Below are 21,404 nucleotides of genomic sequence, written 5' to 3'. Positions count from 1 at the left end.
TGAGATCAGGAATGATCTCCTATCTATTGGGGAGACTGTTACTGATAGGGAAATGGCACTCACAACTCTTGGAGGATTACCATCTGAATGGTACGTATTCAGGACTACTCTTCTGAACAATAATGTAATTCCTGATTTCGAGGAATTAATGGCTAGATGCATTCAAGAAGAAACAAGGGTTGAAGAGCAAGAAATGCCCATGCCTAAAGGTCCTCCTGCTGCCTTTTCTTCTCATGCTAAGAAGAGAAATAATTTTGGGACTAAATCAAAAAAAAAAGTTGGACCTAATGGTGGAAGAAAAGGTCGATGTTACATTTGTGATAAAGCAAGTCACTATTCAAGGGAGTGCCCTGATAGAAAGGACTCACACCGGACGATGATCAAAATCCCTCTCATGGCAATCAAAGGAATGGCAAATTTAATAGCAAAGGTAAAAGGAGTGCTGGAAATCAAGGAAGAGGGCAACCATTCAAGAAGGCTAGAAATTCTAGGTATGAATCCAACACTGTTGAAAATAAGCAGGATGAATATTATCTACCAACTGCTCTATCTACCTCTGCTCCTTCGAAATCGATGGGAATTTGGCTCATTGATAGTGGTGCCTCAAGGCACTTCACTGGTTACAAAGAAGTTCTCCATAATCTAATAGAGAAAGAAACTAACCTGGAAATTGTCCTTGGAGATAATATGAAATATCTCGTGAAAGGTGTAGGCAATGTCTCTCTTAAATTGAATCAAGGTAATACGATCCACTTACAGGATGTATTATATGTACCTGACCTCAAAAAGAACCTGGTGTCCATCTCGGCAATGGAAGACAAAGGCTACAAGGTAACCTTCAACGATGGCAAGGTACGTATATGGAAAAATGATGTTAAATATGCCTTCACTCTTGGGTTTCGAGTTGATTCATTATATCAGGTCGGAGGAAGTCCGCTAGGTGTCATGTCTTGTGACACATCTCAAGCCTTGATCGAGAACCGAAAAGAAGATCAAGATCTTAAGCACTAATAATGGAACTGAATATGAATCTAACGAGTTTCATGACTTTTGTAAAGAGGCTGGCATTAAGAGGGAGACTACTACACCATATACTCCTGGACAGAATGGTGTGGCAGAAAGGAAGAATCGTACAATTGTGGAAGTTGTCCGTGCCAAGCTCCATGATCAAAGACTTCCAAAGTTTCTTTGGGCTGAAGCTGCAAGCACCGTCGTATATGTACAAAACCGATGCCCTCATCAAGCATTGGGTTCCAAGACTCCTAAAGAAATGTTCACCAGTAAGAACCCTGACATATCTCATTTTAGAATTTTTGAAAGCCCTGTATATTTTCATGTGCCAAAAGAGAAAAGGAATAAATTGGGTGCATATGGAAAGAAAGGAATCTTGGTGGGCTATGGTGCAAATACTAAGGGCTAAAGAATCTACGTAGCTGATCAAAGGGAAGTCGTGATTAGTCATGATGTCACCTTTGACAAAGATATGGCTCTCAACAAGATGAACAATCTTCCTACAGTGAGGAGCTCTCAAGAAGCTGACACTAGGGAACCGAAAGAAAAAGAGTCTGGCGAGATATTTGCACCTGTTGCCAAATATACCACCATCCGCTCAATCATAGCCCTTGCAGCTTCACTAGGATGGAAACTACATCAGATGGATGTTAAGACCGTGTTCTTGCATGGTTCGATCAAAGAAGAGGTCTATGGGGAGCAACCCGAAGGACTTGAGATTTATGATCGAAAATCTCATGTGTGCAGGCTGAAGAAGGCCCTCTATGGGCTGAAGCAAGCACCCCGAGCATGGTATGAGAGGATCGATAGCTACTTGATGAAGCTAGGATTCACTAGGAGTGAAGTCAGCCCTAATCTCTACTTTAAGCTTGAAGATGACAAACCTCTCATACTGGTGTTGTATGTGGATGACTTCTTCCTAACAGGTGCAGACTCTCTCATTCACAAATGTAAGAGGGAGTTGGCTTCTGAATTTGAAATGAAGGACCTAGGACTGCTGCACTATTTCCCAGGACTTGAAGTCTGGAAAAAGCCAAGGGAAATTTTCCTATCTCAAGGAAAATATGTGGTGAAGATATTGGAAAGATTCGATATGATGGGCTGCAAGAATATAACTACCCCGATGGAGCTTGACTTTAAAAAGTTAAGCGGTAGTGCTGCTAGACCTGTTTTACAAAATGCTACCGAGTATAGGCAACTCGTCAGAGCATTAATGTTCTTAGCGAACTCCCGTCCAGATATATGCTTTGCAGTCAACACATTAAGTCAACATATGGTTGAACCTCATCACATACATTGGATTGGTGCCAAGAATTTGTTAAGATATCTTCGTGGCACAATTACATATGGGTCAAGATACACTGCCGAAGATGTGAGACTACTTGGATACACTGATGCTCATTGGGCAGGCAGTGTGGTGGATCGTAAGAGCACCTCCGGGTGTTGTTTCTCCTTGGGATCTGCTTCGATATCCTGGATGAGCAGGAAGCAGAAGCTGGTGGCTCTGAGCACCGCTGAGGCAGAGTATATTGCTACTAGCATGGCCTCCTATGAGGCAGTCTGGTTGCAAAAGCTCTTCACTGAGCTGTTTGGATTTACATTGGATACCACCGTGATCCGATGTGACAACAAGAGTGGGATTCGTTTGTCAGAGAATCTCGTATTTCATGATCACTCCAAGCATATCGATATCAGGTACCACTATATTCGAGATATGGTGCAGCGGGGAGCTATAAGGCTCCAACATATCTGTATTGATGAACAGGTCGCCGCATTCTGACAAAGCCCCTAGGAAAGGTCAAATTTTTTACTTTCCGAGAAAGACTTGGTGTCGTTCAGAGACCCTCTGATGAGGGTCTTGTATGATGTATTGAGCTCTGGGAGCTTCGGGGGGCGCGGGGTACTTCTTGGAGCGACATATGACCACAGGGTGACTCACCATCCCCTGGTGGTGTACATGTACAGGGTAAAAGAATCAAAACTTTCCCTGTGATACCCCGTGGCGACTATGTAGCAAGATGATTAGTTCTCCTGTGAGGTCTGGATGATGTGTTCTCCACAACGACTATGTAGCAGGATGATTAGTTCTCCTGTGAGGTCTAGATGATGTGTTCTCCATGACGATTGTGTAGCAGGATGATTAGTTCTCCTGTGAGGCCTGGATTATGTGTTCTCCTTGGCGATTGTGAACAGGATGATTCGCTCTCCTATGGACAGGATGATTTGCTATCCTGTGGACAAGATGATTCGCTCTCTTGTGGGACAGGATGATTCACTCTCCTGTGGACAGGATTGATTAGTTATCCTGTTGAGGCATCCTACCCATGCAGTGTGGGACTCATGGGAAGTACCTCTCCTCTGATCAATGAGTAGGGAAATGAGGATAGGGACCATAGTAGTACCGATGGACGCATCACTGTATCTATCGTAATCCCTATGCTAAGATGACCTTCATTGATCTGGGATCAATGACACTGGTCTGGGACCAATGGTAGGAGTTTTACCCACTATGACGCTGACTTCGAGTCAGTTGAGACTAGTCTGGGACCAGTGATACATACTCTGAGACTGACTTCGAGTCAATGAAGGACTGGTCTGGGACTAGTGGTAGGAGTGGTACATACTATGACGCTGACTTCGGGTCGGTTGAGACTGATCTGGGACTAGTGGTACGCACTCTGAGAGTGACTTTGAGTCAATGGAGGATGATATTGGTCTGGGACCAGTTGTAGGAGTTGTACTCACTATGACGCTGACTTCGGGTTGGTTGAGACTGGTCTGGGACCAGTGGTACATACTTTGACACTGACTTTGAGTCAGTATGATGCATCCTCGATCATTTCTTCTTCTTCATAATTTGGACAAAAGTAGAGCAGAACAGAACAAAGCAGAGCAGAGTAGAACAGAGCACAGCAGTGCAGATCAGTACAAGGCAGAACGGAACAGAGCAGAACAGTACAGATCTCTACAAGGCAGAACAAGACAAAGCAGAACAGGCAAAATAGAGCAGACCAGGGCAAGGGTCAAGTTGTACAGGGCAGTGCATTTGATGGATGAATAGTAGCGACTGGCAGACAGATTGCAGATGGAGTTCTCCCTAGTTGAGAGGGAGTGTTAAATTTGGCAACTAGGGCCAAACTCCATGTGGGTCATCTTATTCATGGCTGAAAATATTTTTATTAGATTCCTCTCGTTGAGAGGTGTAGGATTGATCTAAAGATCATCTGATTCCGATAAGTATTTATGGAGATATGAATTTATTTTGATTATGGAATTATTATCAAGCCTACCAACAACTCATGTAGGCTAAGAAGCCCAACAGTCGCATCTATTCAAATGTTATCAGATGTGTATGAATACAGGAGGCCTTTTCCTCATTTGGACTCACTCTCTCATCACATCTCTCTCTCTCCTGCGCAGAAAAGAGGTTCTTCTCCTACTGCGCAAAAAGAGACTCTTCTCTCACATGTGTGGAAGGAAGGTGCAGAATTTAGGGCTGCAACTGCAAAACCAAAATTTGACCAGCGTTGACCATCAGTCTGTCTCTCAGAACTACATTGTAGGTGAATCTGGATCTCCTCTGAAGGCCGCATTTTTTGGTGGTGGAATCAAGCCGATCCGACAGTCGGTTTGCAAGATATTGTCTGCCCTAGTTTGGCTGATCTAGGGTTTGTTGTTGCTGATGTAAACCAGATTTATGTACTATTTCTCTCTGCTGAATTATTGAAGATAAAGGAAGATTTGATCAAAGGGTTTCCCCATATTGGGGTTTGTCCCTGGCTAGCCGCCACATCTTGTGTCTCTTGTCTTGGCTTGTTTTCTGTCGATTGTTTAAAGTTCTATATGCACTTTACTTTATGTACATGTGATTGCTAATCTATGGATAATAATAAGAAAGATAAGTAAACTGCTATAAGCATAGAACATACCATAATTTAACAAATTGCAACATACTGTTCCAGATACTCCACAACAAAATGGTGTAGCTGAAAGGAAGAATCACACCTTAAAGTAAATGGCTAATTGTATGCTTCAATCTAAAGGACTTAATTTTTGGGCAGAGGCAGTTAAATGTGCAAATTACATAGTAAATCGCACTCCTACTAAGGTCTTAAAGAATATCACTCCAGAAGAAGCATGGAGCTCAAGTAAACCAGATGTAAGTCACTTTTGTGTTTTTGGAAGTGAAGCATGGGCCCATATTCCAGATGAGAAACATAAAGCCTTAGAACCTAAGAATGAAAAATGTATTTTTGTTGGATTTCTGAAGATGTCAAAGGATATAGACTTCTTCAACCTAAATCCAAAAATGTTATCATTAGAAGAGATGTAAAGTTTGCTGAAAATAAATCGGCCTGCAAGCCTAGTTCGGCGGATGTGCCACCTCTCTCTATCCCTTCTACTTTTAAGAATATTCCTTCTTCAGATGATGACAACAAGGATGACAATCCTCCCCCACCTTCTCGGGATCTTCCTTCAGCTCCTCAGCTTCAAAAAAGGCTCTGTGCTACTCGGGATGCAGCAGGTGATCTTATAGATCAGCGTCGTACATGTTCTCAGTTCGATAGAGCCTCTTCTTTACTAGCTCAAGTTTCAGCGAATTATGATCCTAACACCTTTGCAAAAGCTTCAGGCCATCAGATTGGGGCGCAGCTATGAATGAAGAATATCGTTCATTATTGGCAAATGACACATGGGACATTGTTCCTCTTCCAATGGGACGAAAACTTTTTAGATGCAAATGGGTTTACAGAACCAAGTTTGGACCAGATGGAAAAGTTGATAAGCATAAATCTCGTCTTGTCGCTACGGGTTTTTCACAAGTAGGCCCAAAGTAATCCACATAGATCATCAACCACTACAGTGCTAGTAGGCCCAGAGTAAGATCTTCTGGTGGTACACCAAGGTTAGGAGGATCACCTATTCTGGGATGACATGATCATAGAGTTCAAGATAACCTAGCACAAGATCTCAGAGTACAGGTTCACCACAGACCACAAGAGGGGCATCCTCATCAGGAGGAGAGGCTCGAGTGGAGGGTTTTCCCATACCAATTGAGGAGGTTACTTCAAAAAAGAGGAAGCCAAGATGGCTTCATGAGACCCTGAAGGAAGCACAGAAGACAGTGGGGAGAACCAAGTGGTCAGTTAGGGAGAGGAGACCACCAGAGAGGTTGGGTGGCTATGTGGTGGATGTTGTGGAGACTGAGCCAACTAGCTACAACTAGGTTGTGAATCAGCATATTTGGAGGGATCCCATGGTGGAGGAATATGCCTCCATCATGAAGAATGATGTGAGGGAGATAGTGTCGAGTGATTAGAAGTGTGTAACTAGGTTTGGTCTTCATAAATATGAAATGTACTTTTGATTCTTGGATATTGTAAAATAAAAGAAAAATTATTATCATTATTTTTGGAGCATGGGTTTCATGCTTAAGGTCTTTTATTTTAGAAGTCAAGCACCCATTGAGTGCTTCTAGGGTTTGTCCTAGGTCAAGAAGTCAAAAGAGTCATTATCATAAGTTGAAGACCCCATTGGGTACATTGAAACTTGTAAAAAGAATTAATTTTGTATTTAAAAGTGTCAAAATACCCTTCAAGACGAAGTAACCTGGCAGCTAAGATGCCAACCTATTTTGAGGAGCTGCATCCACGTTAGAAGCCCATATAAAGAAGGGAACTCGGCCTCATTTGGACACACATTCACTTCTTATCATCTAAGCAAAGGAGAAGCACAAGAAGGGTAGCGAAGAAGGAGAAGGACAAAGAAGAAGGTTTTTGGGCTACTTCACTCTCACATGTGTGAAGAAGGAAGGTTAGGGTTTATTGCTTCAAGGTCAAAATTCTCAAGTTACAGGAAGAGGATCAAATTCACTGGAAGAGGAGCCTAATAGGTCACCTACCAGCCCTAGACAAGGAAGCAAGCCAAGTGAAGTTGCTGAGAGGCCTTGGAAGGCTAAATTTTGCTCATACGTGTGGATGCAGTGGCAGTTTCAGGAACCAAAAATTTCAGACCTGCAGTAGAGGCCGAAATTTTGAAGCTGGGGGTCGAAGCTGTGTTGCTAGAAGAGATTTTCACTGGGTTTGACTTGGACAAAGGAAGCACATCGTCAAAAAGGTCGGACTTGGTCTTGAAAGGGTATTGGTCTTGGTCTAGAGGTCTGGGAATTCCTTAATTGAAGAATCTATAAGAAGAGAAGAGATTTACGAGTTTTCCTCTCAGGTGGAGAGGTTTTGGCCCTGGCTGGCAGCTTATATCTTGTGTTCTTGTGTACTATTGTTCTTCTTGTTTTAGTAGTTGTTTGATGATAAGAACAAACATAACAATAAGAGAAGAAGCTATTAAGTAATGAAAAGTAAAAAAGATATCACAAGTAGTTATCAAGAAAAGAGAAATCATTTTATCCCTTGCCCTATAGATTTCTCAACACTCAGACGTGAGAGGAATTCAGTGGTGACTTCCATGTGGCTCTACAAGATCAAACATGTTGCTAATGGCAACGTGGAGCAATGTTATCAGAACCGAACCGGTCATCGAACCGGAAAACCTTGTGGGCTAGGAACCGATCAGAACTGGACCGAAACCGGAAAAATTAAAAATAAAAAACAAAAATAAAAATAAAAATAAACAAACAAACAAAAAAACAAAACGGTTTACCAAAAAAACATAAAATATTCATATTTTAAAGAAAAAACAAATATATTCATGTGCATCCATATGAATCCAAACCATTTATACACAAATATGCAAAAGTTCCCATTTATATAGTAAGTAATAGTGCATATAACCGAAATAACACTTAGTGCAAAACATCGTTGAACCAAAAATGTCACAAACATCAAGAAGTAGTCTCTAAAAGGCCTTTATAGTCCAAAATAACATAATAGATCATAGTGTTATACTACATCCTACAATACTACAAGCTACAACTATAGCAAATCAATGATCAAATCATCAATCATCATTAGAATCATCATCTCATTCCTCATCATCCTCCTCCTCATTTGAAGAATGAGTAGCATCCAAGTATGCAATGGGATTATGGCTTGACTCCCCTAGCCCTGAAGCTGCTACTAGTGATTTTGATATATCTGCCTCTGCATCCTATGCAGGTGGGTCCAAATCCAACCAAAAAAGGTCTTCATTGTCAAATGTTGGTGCTTGACTCTCCATAACCAATTCTAATGTTGGATCAAAGTCACCCAAGACAATGTTGCTTGATTTAGGGGTTTTATTCAACAATTAGTTGCGTCTCAACCTAATGTTGTACATAACAAAAACCATGTCATTTAACCGTTTTTGCTCCAAACGGTTCCTCTTCTTAGCGTGTATATGCTCAAACACACTCTCCAACAGCTCTCCAAGACTTCAATCAACTCTTCAAATTTGCAAAAAATCTCCCTCAAAACAACCCTACAAAAAACTCTCTAAATTCTCCTCACCAAACTCAGCTCAAGAATTGCAAGAGACTCGAATGAATAGAGTGAGTGAAATAGAGGGGGTCGGGGTGTTTAAATAGCTTTGGGGGGGGGGGGCCTAGAGTAGCATTAGAAACTAGGAAAAATAATATTAATAATATATATATAGATAAATAAATAAAAATAAAATTATGCCCAAGCCTTATGAACCAGTATCGGACCGGACCGATACTGAACCGGCCGGTTCAGTGACGAAACCAGCCAGTTCGGTACCAAACCAGACTTTTCCAGTTCAGACCGGTTTTGCCCCCAAACCGGTCGAACCGGCCAGTTCCATCGGAACCGGTTCGGTTCCAATAACACTAACATGGAGAGGTTCAAAGCGAGATTTGTGTCATGGGGGTTCTCACAGGTAGAGGAAATTGACTATGATGAGACCTTCACACCAGTTGCTCGTTATACTTCTATTAGAGTAATGATCTCCATAGCAACTAAGATGAGATGAAAGATACACCAGATGGATGTGAAGACTGCCTTTCCCAATGGGGTCATACAAGAGGAGGTGTACATTGAGCAGCTACAGGGCTTTGAGGTGCATGGGAGAGAGTCTCATGTGTGTAGGCTTAAGAAAGCCTTCTATAGACTGAAACAGGCACTGAGAACATGCTATGAGAGAATCGATGCTTACTTACAGCAAACGGGTTTCCAGAAGAGTGAGGCAGATCCAAACCTATATTTCATTATGGTTGGTGAGGATCCACTCATTCTGATTTTGTATGTGTATGATTTGTTTATTACAAGAGAGGAAAGACTCATTCGGCACCGCAAGAGGGACCTTGCTTCATAGTTTGACATGACTAATATGTTGAAAATGTAACTAGTTTCAGTATTCATAATTGTTGTACTCATTTCAATATGTATCCTATGTAACAAAAAAGAGAAGAAAAATAATAGTTACTATTATTAAAACATGGGTTACATGCTCTTTATTGATGGTCTTCTAGGTAAAAGCATGTTCTTCGTGCTTCTAGGGCTTGTTAGGTCATAGGATTTATTGTCATGAGTCAAAGAAGTCAACATCGTGTTTATAAGACCCTTCATGTTGATTTGTGGTAGCATCGGATGTGTCTAACCACAAAAATTGGTGGAGAGGCTAAAGCACATGAGATCTCCAAGACACAGAAATGGTTTGGGCAGATTCTAACCGGTTTGGGAGATATTAAAATAATTAATATTTTTAATGGAGTTCCTAAGTCTAAACTTAGGAAAAATAAAATATTAATGGGTATTAATATAAAATTGGGTTAGAATGGTCCAAAAGTCATGGATCAAGCCAAATCTAATCTTAACCGTTGATTAGAGATTTAATCTCGGTCATTGATGGACCAATGAGAAAAGTATAAGAAGAGGTTTGAGGGTCAATTGGAAGAAATACTGAGGGAGACCAGTTAGTTCGATTTCTGGAGCGAGGTTAGATGAGAAATTCGAACTAGTGGTCTGGAGAGCAGCAAGAGGCAGCGAGTACGAAACAGAGAGCCGGGATCAGCACCAGAAGACTAGCGCAGAGGCAGGAGAGGTAGACGCAGAGGCAAGAGAGGCAGACGCAGAGGCAGTAGTAGACTGCGCAGTCACTAGAGGGCTTGCATGGGTGACACAGAGAGGCCCAGAGTTGACGCAGACAAGCAGGGGCTGACACAAAGTGTTTGGGAGCTACGCAGAGGTCAGCCGGGCTGATGCTGGGACTAGGAGAAATGTTGAAGAATTTTTCTCTCTGTTGGGTAAGCCAGTTGGGCACCCTGTTGTACTAACAAATAGCTGAATAATAAAATCCTCCCTTGCTGCACCGGTTTTCCCACATTGGGTTCTTCCGAGGATTGTTATCCAAAATATCTGTGTCAATGTGTTGATTCTTGTGTATGTGTTTGTTTTTGTATTATGGTGTGATATCTACAGCAAAATTTATTTTAATGTTTATTGAAGGAATTTCATAAATAACTTATTGGAAAATAAGTAGGCAAAGTAAATCAGATGTTGCAGTGATAGAATTTTCACATGGTATCGGAGCAAATAATCAGAGACAGAAAGGGAAAATCAATTATGGGTCGAAACCATGATGCAGAGGCATACACGTCAGGAAACTCGCACAGATTTTCAGAAAATTGCACAAGAGAAAGTGATTTTGATTTCTCTATATTGGCTTCCAGGCTGGACAAGAGGAGAAGAATCTAGATTCTAGATTGTTGATGCATCTAAATGGTTGATGCTCGAATAATTAATCATTAATGTACAATGGATGTTATATCTATCTTGATTTATGCAAAAATATGCATGTTTTCATGTTTTCTACAATTAATTTGGTATTTGGGATGTTTGTTTTGAGTATAAATGCAAAAAAATATAAAATATATATATATATATAGCAGACGCTTCTGCGGACACTTCGCTTCCTAGATTTTTGGAAAATGACGCTTCCACGTCCGCGCTTCCAAAAAACGCTTCCGCTTCGCCCCCGCTTCATGCAACATTGGTCAAGGAGGGATTGAGGATCAAACGACGATTATCACCACCAACTAAGATTTTTTTGTGGATCAAAGATTGAAGGACAATGAGACAAACTTCATTTCTTCCATTAACAGGGATGTTCTTAAAAACCCCTATGTTAATGATTTTTCATAGATTTAGGGTTATGCTTGCTTGCCTCTTTGCCTAGCAACATTATGTTTCTTTGATTTTTTTCCATTTGCTATGATTTTCATGCCCATGAGCCAATGCAAGGGTTTTCTCCATATTTGGACAGCAAGCTTCATTTTTTTTTCAACTTTCTTATGCACCCTCTTATTGCCATTTTTCATTCACATTGCAAAATGCAAATAATGTAGTAATTTTTTTAAATGAGGTGGTTATTAATTATTATTTTTTGTGTTGGGGGGTTTAATGCCATTTTTTTTTGTGCCCTAGGTTTGAATTAATTCACTACAAATGTCAAATATGCCAAAAGCCTTGGACCCATTTTGGAAGTATGGGGTGCTTGTTGGTGGGGCAAATCGAGCATATATATCATGCAATTTGTGTGGGACCAAGATGTCAGGAGGGGTTACGTGATTGAAATACCATCTGGCTAGACTCCCTGCACATGATGCAAATGTAATGTCTTGTATGGTTTCTAGTGCGGAGGTTATACAAAAAGCTCTTAAAGCAATTGTTGAACAAGACAAAAAGATAACTGCGAGCTTTATTTGTTTTGCTACATATAAGTTTATATATGTGATGTTATTTTGTTTGAGTTCTTGATTGGACAATTATCAGGGATCAGCAGGATATGTGATGTTATTTTGTTTGAGTCCTTGATTGGACAATTATCAGGGATCATCAGGATTTGGTATCGCCTTTGAAGTTTGATGTATCATTTCTACTTGACATCATATATATCAGTGTTTTCTTCATATTTATGTGCCAATGTGTTTAGTTCATATTGTTATTGCTTTATATGTTTAGAAATCTGAAAAAACAAAAAAACAAAACAAAATATATTATGCATTTTTTATGCTTGTCAATATTTGTCGATATTGCCGATAAGATGTTATCTGGACCCTCGCCAATATTTTGCCGATATTATCAAAAATGAAGGAGGGCATCAGAAGAGAGTGGACAGCTCCTTACAATCCGGAGCAGAATGGTTTAGCAGAAAGGAAAAACAGGACTATTGTAGAAGCAGCTAGGGCCATGATATATGATCAGAATATGCCAAAATTCCTGTGGGCAGAAGCATGCAACACAGCAATCTATGTTCAAAACAGGACTCCTCATCGGGCATTGGGCAAGATTAATCCAAAGAAAGTTTTCATAGGGAAGACACCTGAAGTCAGTCATTTCAGGATATTTGGGAGTTTATCATATTGTCGCGTACCCAAGGAAAAGAGGAAAAGTTGGATCAAACTGCGGAAAAGGGATATCTAGTGGGGAAAGCTAAGGCATACAGAATCTATCATCGGGCATTGGGCAAAATTAATCCAAAGAAAGTTTTCATAGGGAAGACACCTGAAGTCAGTCAGTTCAAGATATTTGGGAGTTTATCATATTGTCGCGTACCCGAGGAAAAGAGGAAAAAGTTGGATCAAACTGCGGAAAAGGGATATCTAGTGGGGAAAGCTAAGGCATACAGAATCTATCTTCCAAGGAGCAAGAAGGTAGTGGTTCGACGAGATGTGAAGTTCATGGAGGAGAGGGCTTTCAGAAAATCTTGTGAAATGCCTTCCGAGGAGCAGTCAAAAGAAGAGTCATTGGTTAAACCTCTTCAACCAACGGAAGTAAAGAATTCTTCCTCGGGTCAGGAAGATTCACAGGATGAGGAGGAGGAGCTAACAGAAGCACCTGCTAGCAAAGGGAGAACTAGCAGGGAACTTCATCAGATTCTGCGAGATACAGAGGACTTCATTGGTGCGCCAAGAAACAATCGGAGGGAGCGAAAACAGCCAGATAGATATCAAGCATTAGTAGCTCAGGATGGGGAGCCTACCAGTTTCCAAGAGGCAGCTCAACATCAGGTTTGGCTAGATGCGATGGTAGAGGAGTACAACTCCATTATGGTGAACGATGTCTGGGAGGTAGTGCCAAGGCCTCAAGACAGATCAGTGGTAGGTTCGAGATGGATCTACAAGATCAAATACGCTGCAAACGGTAGTGTTGAGAAATATAAGGCCAGGTTTGTGGCTAAGGGGTATGCTCAGAAGGAAGGAATTGACTACGAGGAGACCTTCGCCCCGGTAGCCAGGTATACATCTATTAAAATCGTGATATCTCTTACAGCTCAGATGGGGTGGGAGATTCATCAGATGGATGTCAAAACAGCTTTTCTGAACGGGGTAATAGAAGAATAGGTATACATTGAACAACCAGAGGGCTTTGAGACACATGAGAAGAAGTGTCGTGTATGCAGGTTGAAGAAAGCCTTGTATGGGCTGAAATAGGCACCTAGAGCATGGTATGGTAGAATCAATGGCTACTTGTAGAAGATGGGATTTGTTAAGAGTGACGTAGATCCAAATCTCTACTATCTGTTTGTAGAGAATGAGTCGTTGATCTTAGTATTGTATGTGGATGATCTCTTTCTGACAGGGTCATCCAGGCTCATTGGGGACTGCAAGAAGAATCTAGCCACAAAATTCAATATGAAGGATTTGGGACGAATGCATTATTTCCTAGGGTTGGAAGTTTGGCAGCGAGAAGGAGAGATCTTCCTTGGGCATGGGAGGTAAACTATAGCAATCCTGAAAAGATTCAAGATGGAAGACTGTAGACCCATGGCTACTCCAATGATCACCAACTAGAAGAAGATTGATATATTAGAAGACAAGGATGTTGATCCCACCTTATACAGGCAGCTCATAGGGTCCATGATGTATCTGGTCAATACCAAGCCAAACATTTGCTACATTGTCAACACCCTCAGTCAATTCATTGTGGAGCCGAAGAGGGCGCACTAGGCAGCAGCCAAACATGTTGTCAGGGATTTACAGGGAATAGTCAATTGTGGACTCTTGTACACCAGGAGTAAGGATATCAAATTGAGTGGATTTACTGATGCAGATTGGGCAGGAAGTTCAGTGGATCAGAAAAGTACCTCTGGGTACTGTTTCAACATTGGATCAGGAATGACTTCCTGGTGCAGTGGGAAAAAGAAGTCAATGGCTCTGATTTCATCTGAGGCAGAATATATGGCGGCGAGCACAGCTTCGTGTGAGGCCATATGGCTTAGAAAACTGCTTGTGAACCTATTCAGAAGGAAAATGGAGGCGACCAGGATCATGTGCGATAATCAAAATTGCATCAAGCACTCTGAGAATCCAATGTTTCATGATCGGTCAAAGCAAATTGATATCCAGTGTCATTTTGTCAGAGACTGTGTCCAACGAGGAGTTGTATAGTCGAGCTACACTCCTACAGGAGAAAAGGTGGCAAACATCCTCACCAAGGCCCTTGGAAGGACAAAGTTTGATTATTTCAGGGAAATGATGCGAATGATAAAGAATTTGTTTCAGTAGCAGAAATGGGGGTGATAGCAGCATAGATGCAGAGGGAGTTGCAGTGTTGGGAGAAAGGACCAGCAATAGCACGGATGCAGAGGGAGCTATCGTACAGATGCAGTAGTGGCAGAGCCATGGGCAGTAGTACAGGATGCAGCGATGTAGAGGATGTTGGGTAGGGAGGCTTAGCATCAGCACAGGGATCGATGCTAGATGATCAGGGTGATACTCAGTGAGGAGTATTACTAGAGGACAGTCCTCGCTAAAAGGGAGTGTTGATTTGTGGTAGCATCGGATGTGCTCTAGCCACGAAAATTGGTTGAGAGGCTAAAGCACATGAGATATCCAAGACCTAGAAATGATTTGGGCAGATTCTATCAGTTTGGGAGATATTAAAATAATTAATATTTTTAATGGAGTTCCTAAGTCTAAACTTAGGAAAAATAAAATATTAATGGGTATTAATATAAAACTGGGTTAGAATGGTCCAAAACTCATGGATCAAGCCAAATCTAATCTTAGCCGTTGATTAGAGATTTAATTTCAGTCATTGATGGACCAACGAGAAAAGTATAAGAAGAAACTTGAGGGTCAGTTGGAAGAGATACTGAGGGAGACCAGTCAATTCGATTTCTGGAGTGGGGTTAGCTGAGAAATTCGAACTGGTGGTATAGAGAGCAGTAGGAGGCAGCAAGTACGGAATAGAGAGTCGAGATCAGCACCAAAAGACCAGCGCAGAGGCAGGAGAGGTAGACGCAGAGCCGCTCAGGCAAACCCAGAGGCAGCAGTAGACTGCACAGTCACTAGAGGGCCTGCGTGGGTGACACAGAGAGGCCCAGGGCTGACGGAGACAAGCAAGGGCTGACGCAGAGTGTCTGGGAGCTATGCAGAGGTCAGTCGGGTTGACAAAGGGACTAGAAGAAATGCTGGAGAATTTTTCTCTCTGTTGGGTAAGCCAGTTGGGCACCCTGTTGTACTGAAGAATTGCTGAATAATAAAATCCTCCCTTGCTGCACCAGTCTTCCCATATTGGGTTTTTTCGGGGACTGTTGTCCAAATATCTGTGTCGATGTGTTGATTCTTGTGTATGTGTTTGTTTCTGTATTATGGTGTGATATCTGCAACAAAATTTATTTTAATGTTTATTGAAGTAATTTCATAAATAACTTATTGGAAAAGAAGTAGGCAAAGTAAATCAAATGTTGCAGTGATATAATTTTTACACTTCCGAGCAAAATGTAATTGTAAAAAGAATTACTTTTGCGTCTAGAAAGTCTTGGAAATTCCTAAAGTACAAGTCGGCCCTGGCAACATCAAGTCGTCCTAAAGGAGGGAATTTGACCCCTTGGAAAGGCTATATAAAGGAGCAATTTGATATCATTTGGCACTCACTTACTCACAACTTCACTATCTCAAGAAGAAGTTCAATTTGTAGCTAAAGGAAGCAAAAAAGGAGAGTGAAGGTCTAGAAGATGCTGGGAGGACGAAATATCTTGTTTTGGGGCTTTATCTATCTCACACATGCGAAATTCTAGGGTTTCTAGGCTGCAAAAAGAGGTCGAAGTTGCAAATCCGAGTTGCACCAGGATGAAGTACAGCATCTTGTAGCTGGAATAAAGAATACTATATTTGGACCTCGTTGACCTTAGGAGGAGCAGTCTTGCTCTAGGAAGGTCTCAAGAGGAGGTTGAATCAGGGTTTCCTTAGAAGCTGCAATGCTGAAATTGTAGGGTCGAAGTTGCAGTATTGAAGCTGGCAGGTCGAAGTTGCAGTTTGTAGCTAGTTGGTGCAAATTCACAGAAGGACTTGAGGAAGGGCTGACTTGGTACTAAGAGAAGGACTTGGTCTAGGATTTGGGTCTTTGTATCTCATTTGAAACAGATTCTAAGAAGAGAAGAGTTCTTTGGGCTTTCCCTTTGGAGGGGTTTTGCCCTAGTTGAGAGCCTAACATTTGTGTCATCTATTGTTGCTTTTTCTATTCCTAATATTTGTTTGATGAAAATATCTAAGTAAAGAACATAAGAAGTCTAATAAGTTCACAGAAAAAATATTAAGGTTAAGGAAAATTGAATTAATAGCTGCCACTTTACATTTTCCAACACGATCTGGGACTAATGCATTATTTTTTGGGGATGGAGGTTTGGCAAGAGGATGGGCATATCTTTATGGGCCAAGGCAGGTATGTAGGTGACATACTAAGGAGATTTTGTATGGAGGAGAGCAAGCTTATGGCTACGCCTGTGATCAACAACTAGAAGAAGTTGCATGCTTCAAATTCCGAGTTGGTGAACCCCACTATGTATCGGCAATTGATTGGTTCATTGATGTATATGGTCAACACTAGGCTAGATATTTGTTTTGCAGTTAACACACTGAGTTAGTTTATGATGGACCCGGGAGGGTGCACTGGGTGGTTGAAAAACATGTATTACGTACGTATAGGGTACAATGGACTAAGGTCTAGACCATATTCGAGGAGATGGAGCCAAGTTGACAGGTTGTACAAACTCAGACTGGGCAAGCAGTGCTAGTGACCGAAATAGTAAGTCCAAGTGGGCTTTCATGCTGGGTTTGGCAGTGGTGTCATGGTTCGACAGGAAGCAAAGATCAATGGCACTGAGATCAACGGAAGCTAAGCATATTGCAGTTAGTCAAGCCATTTGCTAGGCAATTTGGCTTCGCAAGATAATGTGTGGCTTATTTGGTCAGAGGTTGAGACCAACTACAATATACTGTGATAATCATAGTTGCATTAAACTCACGGAGAATCCACTATTTGATGACTGGTCAAAGCACATAGAGATGAAGTACCACTTCATCAGGGATTGGGTTCAGAGAGGAGCAATGAAGCTTAAGTATATATCCACTAAGGAGAAGGTTGCAGACATTCTCACCAAGTCATTCCCAAGGGGCAAGCATGTGTATTTCATAGATAAGATGGGAGAGGTGAGAAACACCTTCCTCGGTAAGGAGTGTTGAGAAAAGGTACCAAGGAGGTGTTTCCTAGTGCTTTAGCCTTTTTGCCTGGGAAAACACATTGAAACACCTTTTTAGCAAGTGACTTTAAGAGTTATTAAAGTCATGTGACATAAAAGTCACTTTATGAAGTTCTTTAGTACTATGTACTTTAAATTTTATAAAGTGACTTTATGAGAAAAAAGATACAACCTACAACTTAAAGTTATAAAGTGACTAGGGAGCTCATTAATGAGGGGGGACACATGAAAAAAGGGGTCAGGTGAAAATTAGATCTCCATCATTGATCTATGAGAGCTGAGAGCTAATCTCAGCCATAGATCAAAAGGATTAGGGTTCTCTCATATTAATGGGGGTAAAATGGAAAAATAAAGGGCATGAGAGCTCATTCATTCTACATGTGCATTTGTGGAGGAGAAGAGAAGAGCAAGGAGGAGAGTTTGAGACTGAGATAGCACTTTTGCAGCAGGAGAAGCCCCTACAGCAGCTCCAATGCAGGCCGAGTTCAAGCTGGGAGAGGCTTGAATTCCTAGAATTTACAGGCACAAGATTACAGCAATGTTTTCGAGGCAAGAAGAAAAGGCTTCCTGCATGATTTTCGAGGCAGATATTCAACCTGTCAGAGGCTCGCATTTCCACATCTGTCAGGGTGTCTTCCAGTGGAATTTTCAAGGGTGTTTGGGCAGACAGACAGCACAAAATTCAAGGCAATTAATGCTGGTCTGACAGCACTGAAATCAAGTCTGATTCAGTACTTTTATTGAGGGTTGTCTCACGAATCTCCAGGAAGAAAGAGTCAGACCTGTGGCTTGAATTTCAAGGCATTTAATGCTGTACTGTGTCCTGAAAATTTGGGCAGTGGAGTACAGACTGGCCCAGAACTTGAGGAAGAAAAGGACTGACTGAGGCACACATTCCAAGGCTAGTTTGCCAGACTGTGGCACACTTTCCAAGGGAGATAAGTGCCCTGTGTTTTAATGCTGTAATAATTTTCCTAAGAAGAGCAAAAATAAAAATCTCCATATAACTGGGTTTCCCCTTGTGGTTTTTTCTAGGGTCTATGTTTGACCAAAAACAAGTGTCTCAAATTGTGTAAATGCTCGTCTCTATTTTCTATCAGCTGAAAAGAAGTGTAGTGATAGTCCTGTAATGTTCTTTTAAATTTGCATTAAAGTTTATGTATATCAGTATGTGTGGGTCTGTAGACGTTAAACCATACGCAAAGAAATTGAAACAAGGGAAGGGTACAGGAAACACAAAAAATCTACAAAAGGCAAATCAGCTTCAAGCAGAAGGTACTGAATACATTGAACTACTGTTGACTGAAGTCAAGTACTATGACACATGGCAAAAAATGGGACAGTTAAGAGGAAGCTTCCCAATGCTTTGGGCACACTAGTTGAAAATGTACGGTCCCAGCAACTGTCTTGATACATTGACGAGGAATCTCCAACTCTCGAGCAGAAAGATCCCCATAAGGCAGCCGACATCACACACTATTCTGTCTGGCAATTCAGCTCACGTCAACCCAGTACTGTCAACTTAGTATTCTGATATGTTTTTGTAGTGAAGATATATTTGTATATTCTGTATTGATGTATGGGTGCATGTTTAGGCAGTCTATATATGAGGAATGTATCCTTTTATATTTTTTTAAGTCCAAATCACAGGCATAAGGCACCCTGCCTATAGTATGTACAGGTTTCCTGGATAAATATAAATGAAAGTTTTTTTAACAAAAAACGTAACTTACTATTTCCCTTTCTATATTGGTCTTATTGGTTCAATTCATCCCATTTTTCTGACATACATAATGTTGTTGCTATGAATGCGACCACTAAATGTAATTTACTATTTAGTATTATCCTTTCCATATGTCATATTGTTTCAGTCCATCCTGCTTTTCTATCACATAAAAAGTTGTAACTATGAGTGCAACTGCTATTGCATTAGAGTGACATTGTTTTCAACCGTAAAAAACGATCACCTTCTACAAGCAGATGAACTAGATGACTCGGGACAAGTTCAGAGAAGTTGTTGTGTTGAATTAGATCTCAGCATGAAAACTAATTGACAAAAATGTATTTCAGTTACTAATATTCAGTTTAACATAAACATAGCCAGCTCTGAAAACTTACCATTTGCAGATAAAAATTAATTAAATAAGACTTGCATGACTGCACATACCTTGTGCCCAAATTTGAGCAGGCACTGTGAAAGATAATAAATGTGATTTTCAACTCCTCCAAAATTGGGGTAAAAGAAATCAGATACCATCAGAATTCTGTGTTGCTGAAACTGATCGCTGCTCCTGGATTCCACCATGATTTCTTTCTGCCATATTTAACTCTAATTTGTCAGGAGCTGTGGTGAACTAGAGTCCATTAGAAGCTTGAAACAATTCTGGGACATTTGCATTCAGTAGGCTTTCATAAAATGTAACTGATAACAAGTATTATGTCCGAAAACATGTAAAGATGCAATATTTGTTATAATGCTCGAAGGCTAATAGGATAGAGAGTTTAAAAACTTCTAATTTCCTCGCTACAGTTTCGTTTTTGGCTGTATTCCAAGTGTCACAGATTGTAAGGGTCCAAAAATGTGACAAACTATCGGGTAGTCTGCGTTGGATTTAGAAAAAAACATTAAAAACAGTTTTCAAGAATAAGAATTAAATTTTTCAAACAAAATATGCATAAAAATTCCTTTGTTTTATAATATGCTACACACTTCTAAAAATCAGAAGTTAGAACAGAATATTTTTCAATTGAAAGAGCTTCTATTTTCCATTTTAGGGTTAACTGAAATTTTAGGATTAGCGTAAGTTTTTCCGGCGTGCTTGAAATTGTTTTGGGGATACAATAATTCCAGGTCTTCCTCCTCACACGGGATTGATCCGTAAAGATTTGAAGCTGATAGATTTGAAGAGGCCAAAAATCTATCATCTATGTCAAAGTATTTTCTTCAATCACATTAACAAATAACTCAAATAAATCCACAAATCGCAATTTTTGCTGGTATAACATCAAAAGGGAAGTTCAAATCCGACCATGCATGTCTATTTTGATCTTTTTCAAAAGTTTTTCTTCTCATATGTTCCCCAGACAATTATATGATCTCAATATAATCAAATACAGCTTTTTTCTCTGAAAAAAACATCAAAAGGGAAGTTGATATTGTGGTCAAGTCACCCAGTTCCACCACTTTCCAACAAGAAGTTCGAAATTGGTCGGATTTGAAGGAATGACGAACAAATTCTTTCGAATTCATCTCTTGAATTATGTCGAATAGAAAGAATCTCATTTCCATTAATACTGCACTTAAATTCATATCTAAATTCATTGTTTTTAGAGGAATTTGTTGAAATTTGTTTATTTCTAAATTAAAGGAATGCGGTGTCCACATATTCAGATCTACGGTTTACCTCGTAGGTTGCTTGCAATAGTTAAAACTCATTCTTTGAACTAGTTTCCATTGAAATGTTCATAGGGTGCAGCTCAGGGGGTTCGGAAAGCATGCATAGTGGAATCGAAAAGTGACAAAATCCCTTCGCCGGAACTGTTAGGGCGATCGGAAAGCATGGACAGACAATTTGAATAAACGGAATCCGTTTGTAATCGTTAGCTAGCCTGCTTGAAATGCCCATTCGCAGAGGGGCGAATACCTCCTGCACCAGATATAATATATTTAATGTATAAAATATCAGAAGACCAGTATCATATAAAGGTGTTGTCATTTGTATTGAAATGTACAACCATCGTATATCCATATTAATCATGGATGATGAGAGTAGAGGGATCATATATTTTTAAATTTTTAAGATACAAAATAACATGTGTTAGTTTTAATGGTTGAAATTGTATTTTTAAATGCTAAATAAAATATATACAAGGTTAAATTAAGATTTTATTTATAAAAATTTAATTTTTTTTAATATATAGATATATATAAAATTGATATCAATATAAATTACTTA

General features: G+C 40.4%; 1 protein-coding gene across 5 annotated transcripts in view; it reads right to left on the bottom strand.

The window, feature by feature from the left end:
• LOC149147049 (phosphatidylinositol N-acetylglucosaminyltransferase subunit A-like) overlaps positions 1 to 21,131 on the bottom strand; it is a 318,990-nt gene extending 297,859 nt beyond the window's left edge. For 2 of the 5 annotated variants that reach the window (XM_089440600.1, XM_089440597.1), the window contains exons 1-2: positions 20,853 to 21,128; positions 19,616 to 19,762 (exon numbers count right to left, since the gene is read on the bottom strand). In XM_089440600.1, coding sequence (XP_089296726.1) covers positions 19,616 to 19,753 — 138 coding nt within the window. In that variant the 5' untranslated portion in view covers positions 19,754 to 19,762; positions 20,853 to 21,128. Of the gene's footprint in view, positions 1 to 19,615; positions 19,793 to 20,852 lie in introns of all 5 variants that reach the window. The other 3 variants (XM_089440601.1, XM_089440599.1, XM_089440598.1) reach the window with 3 other exon arrangements.
• Positions 21,132 to 21,404: the final 273 nt, after the last annotated feature.

The sequence above is a fragment of the Pinus tabuliformis genome, chromosome 9, assembly GCF_031772625.1.
Source record: "Pinus tabuliformis cultivar Carrire ecotype Pingquan chromosome 9, CPIR1, whole genome shotgun sequence".
NCBI classification, from domain to species: Eukaryota; Viridiplantae; Streptophyta; class Pinopsida; order Pinales; family Pinaceae; genus Pinus; species Pinus tabuliformis.
This window is presented reverse-complemented; position numbering and strand designations above follow the sequence as displayed.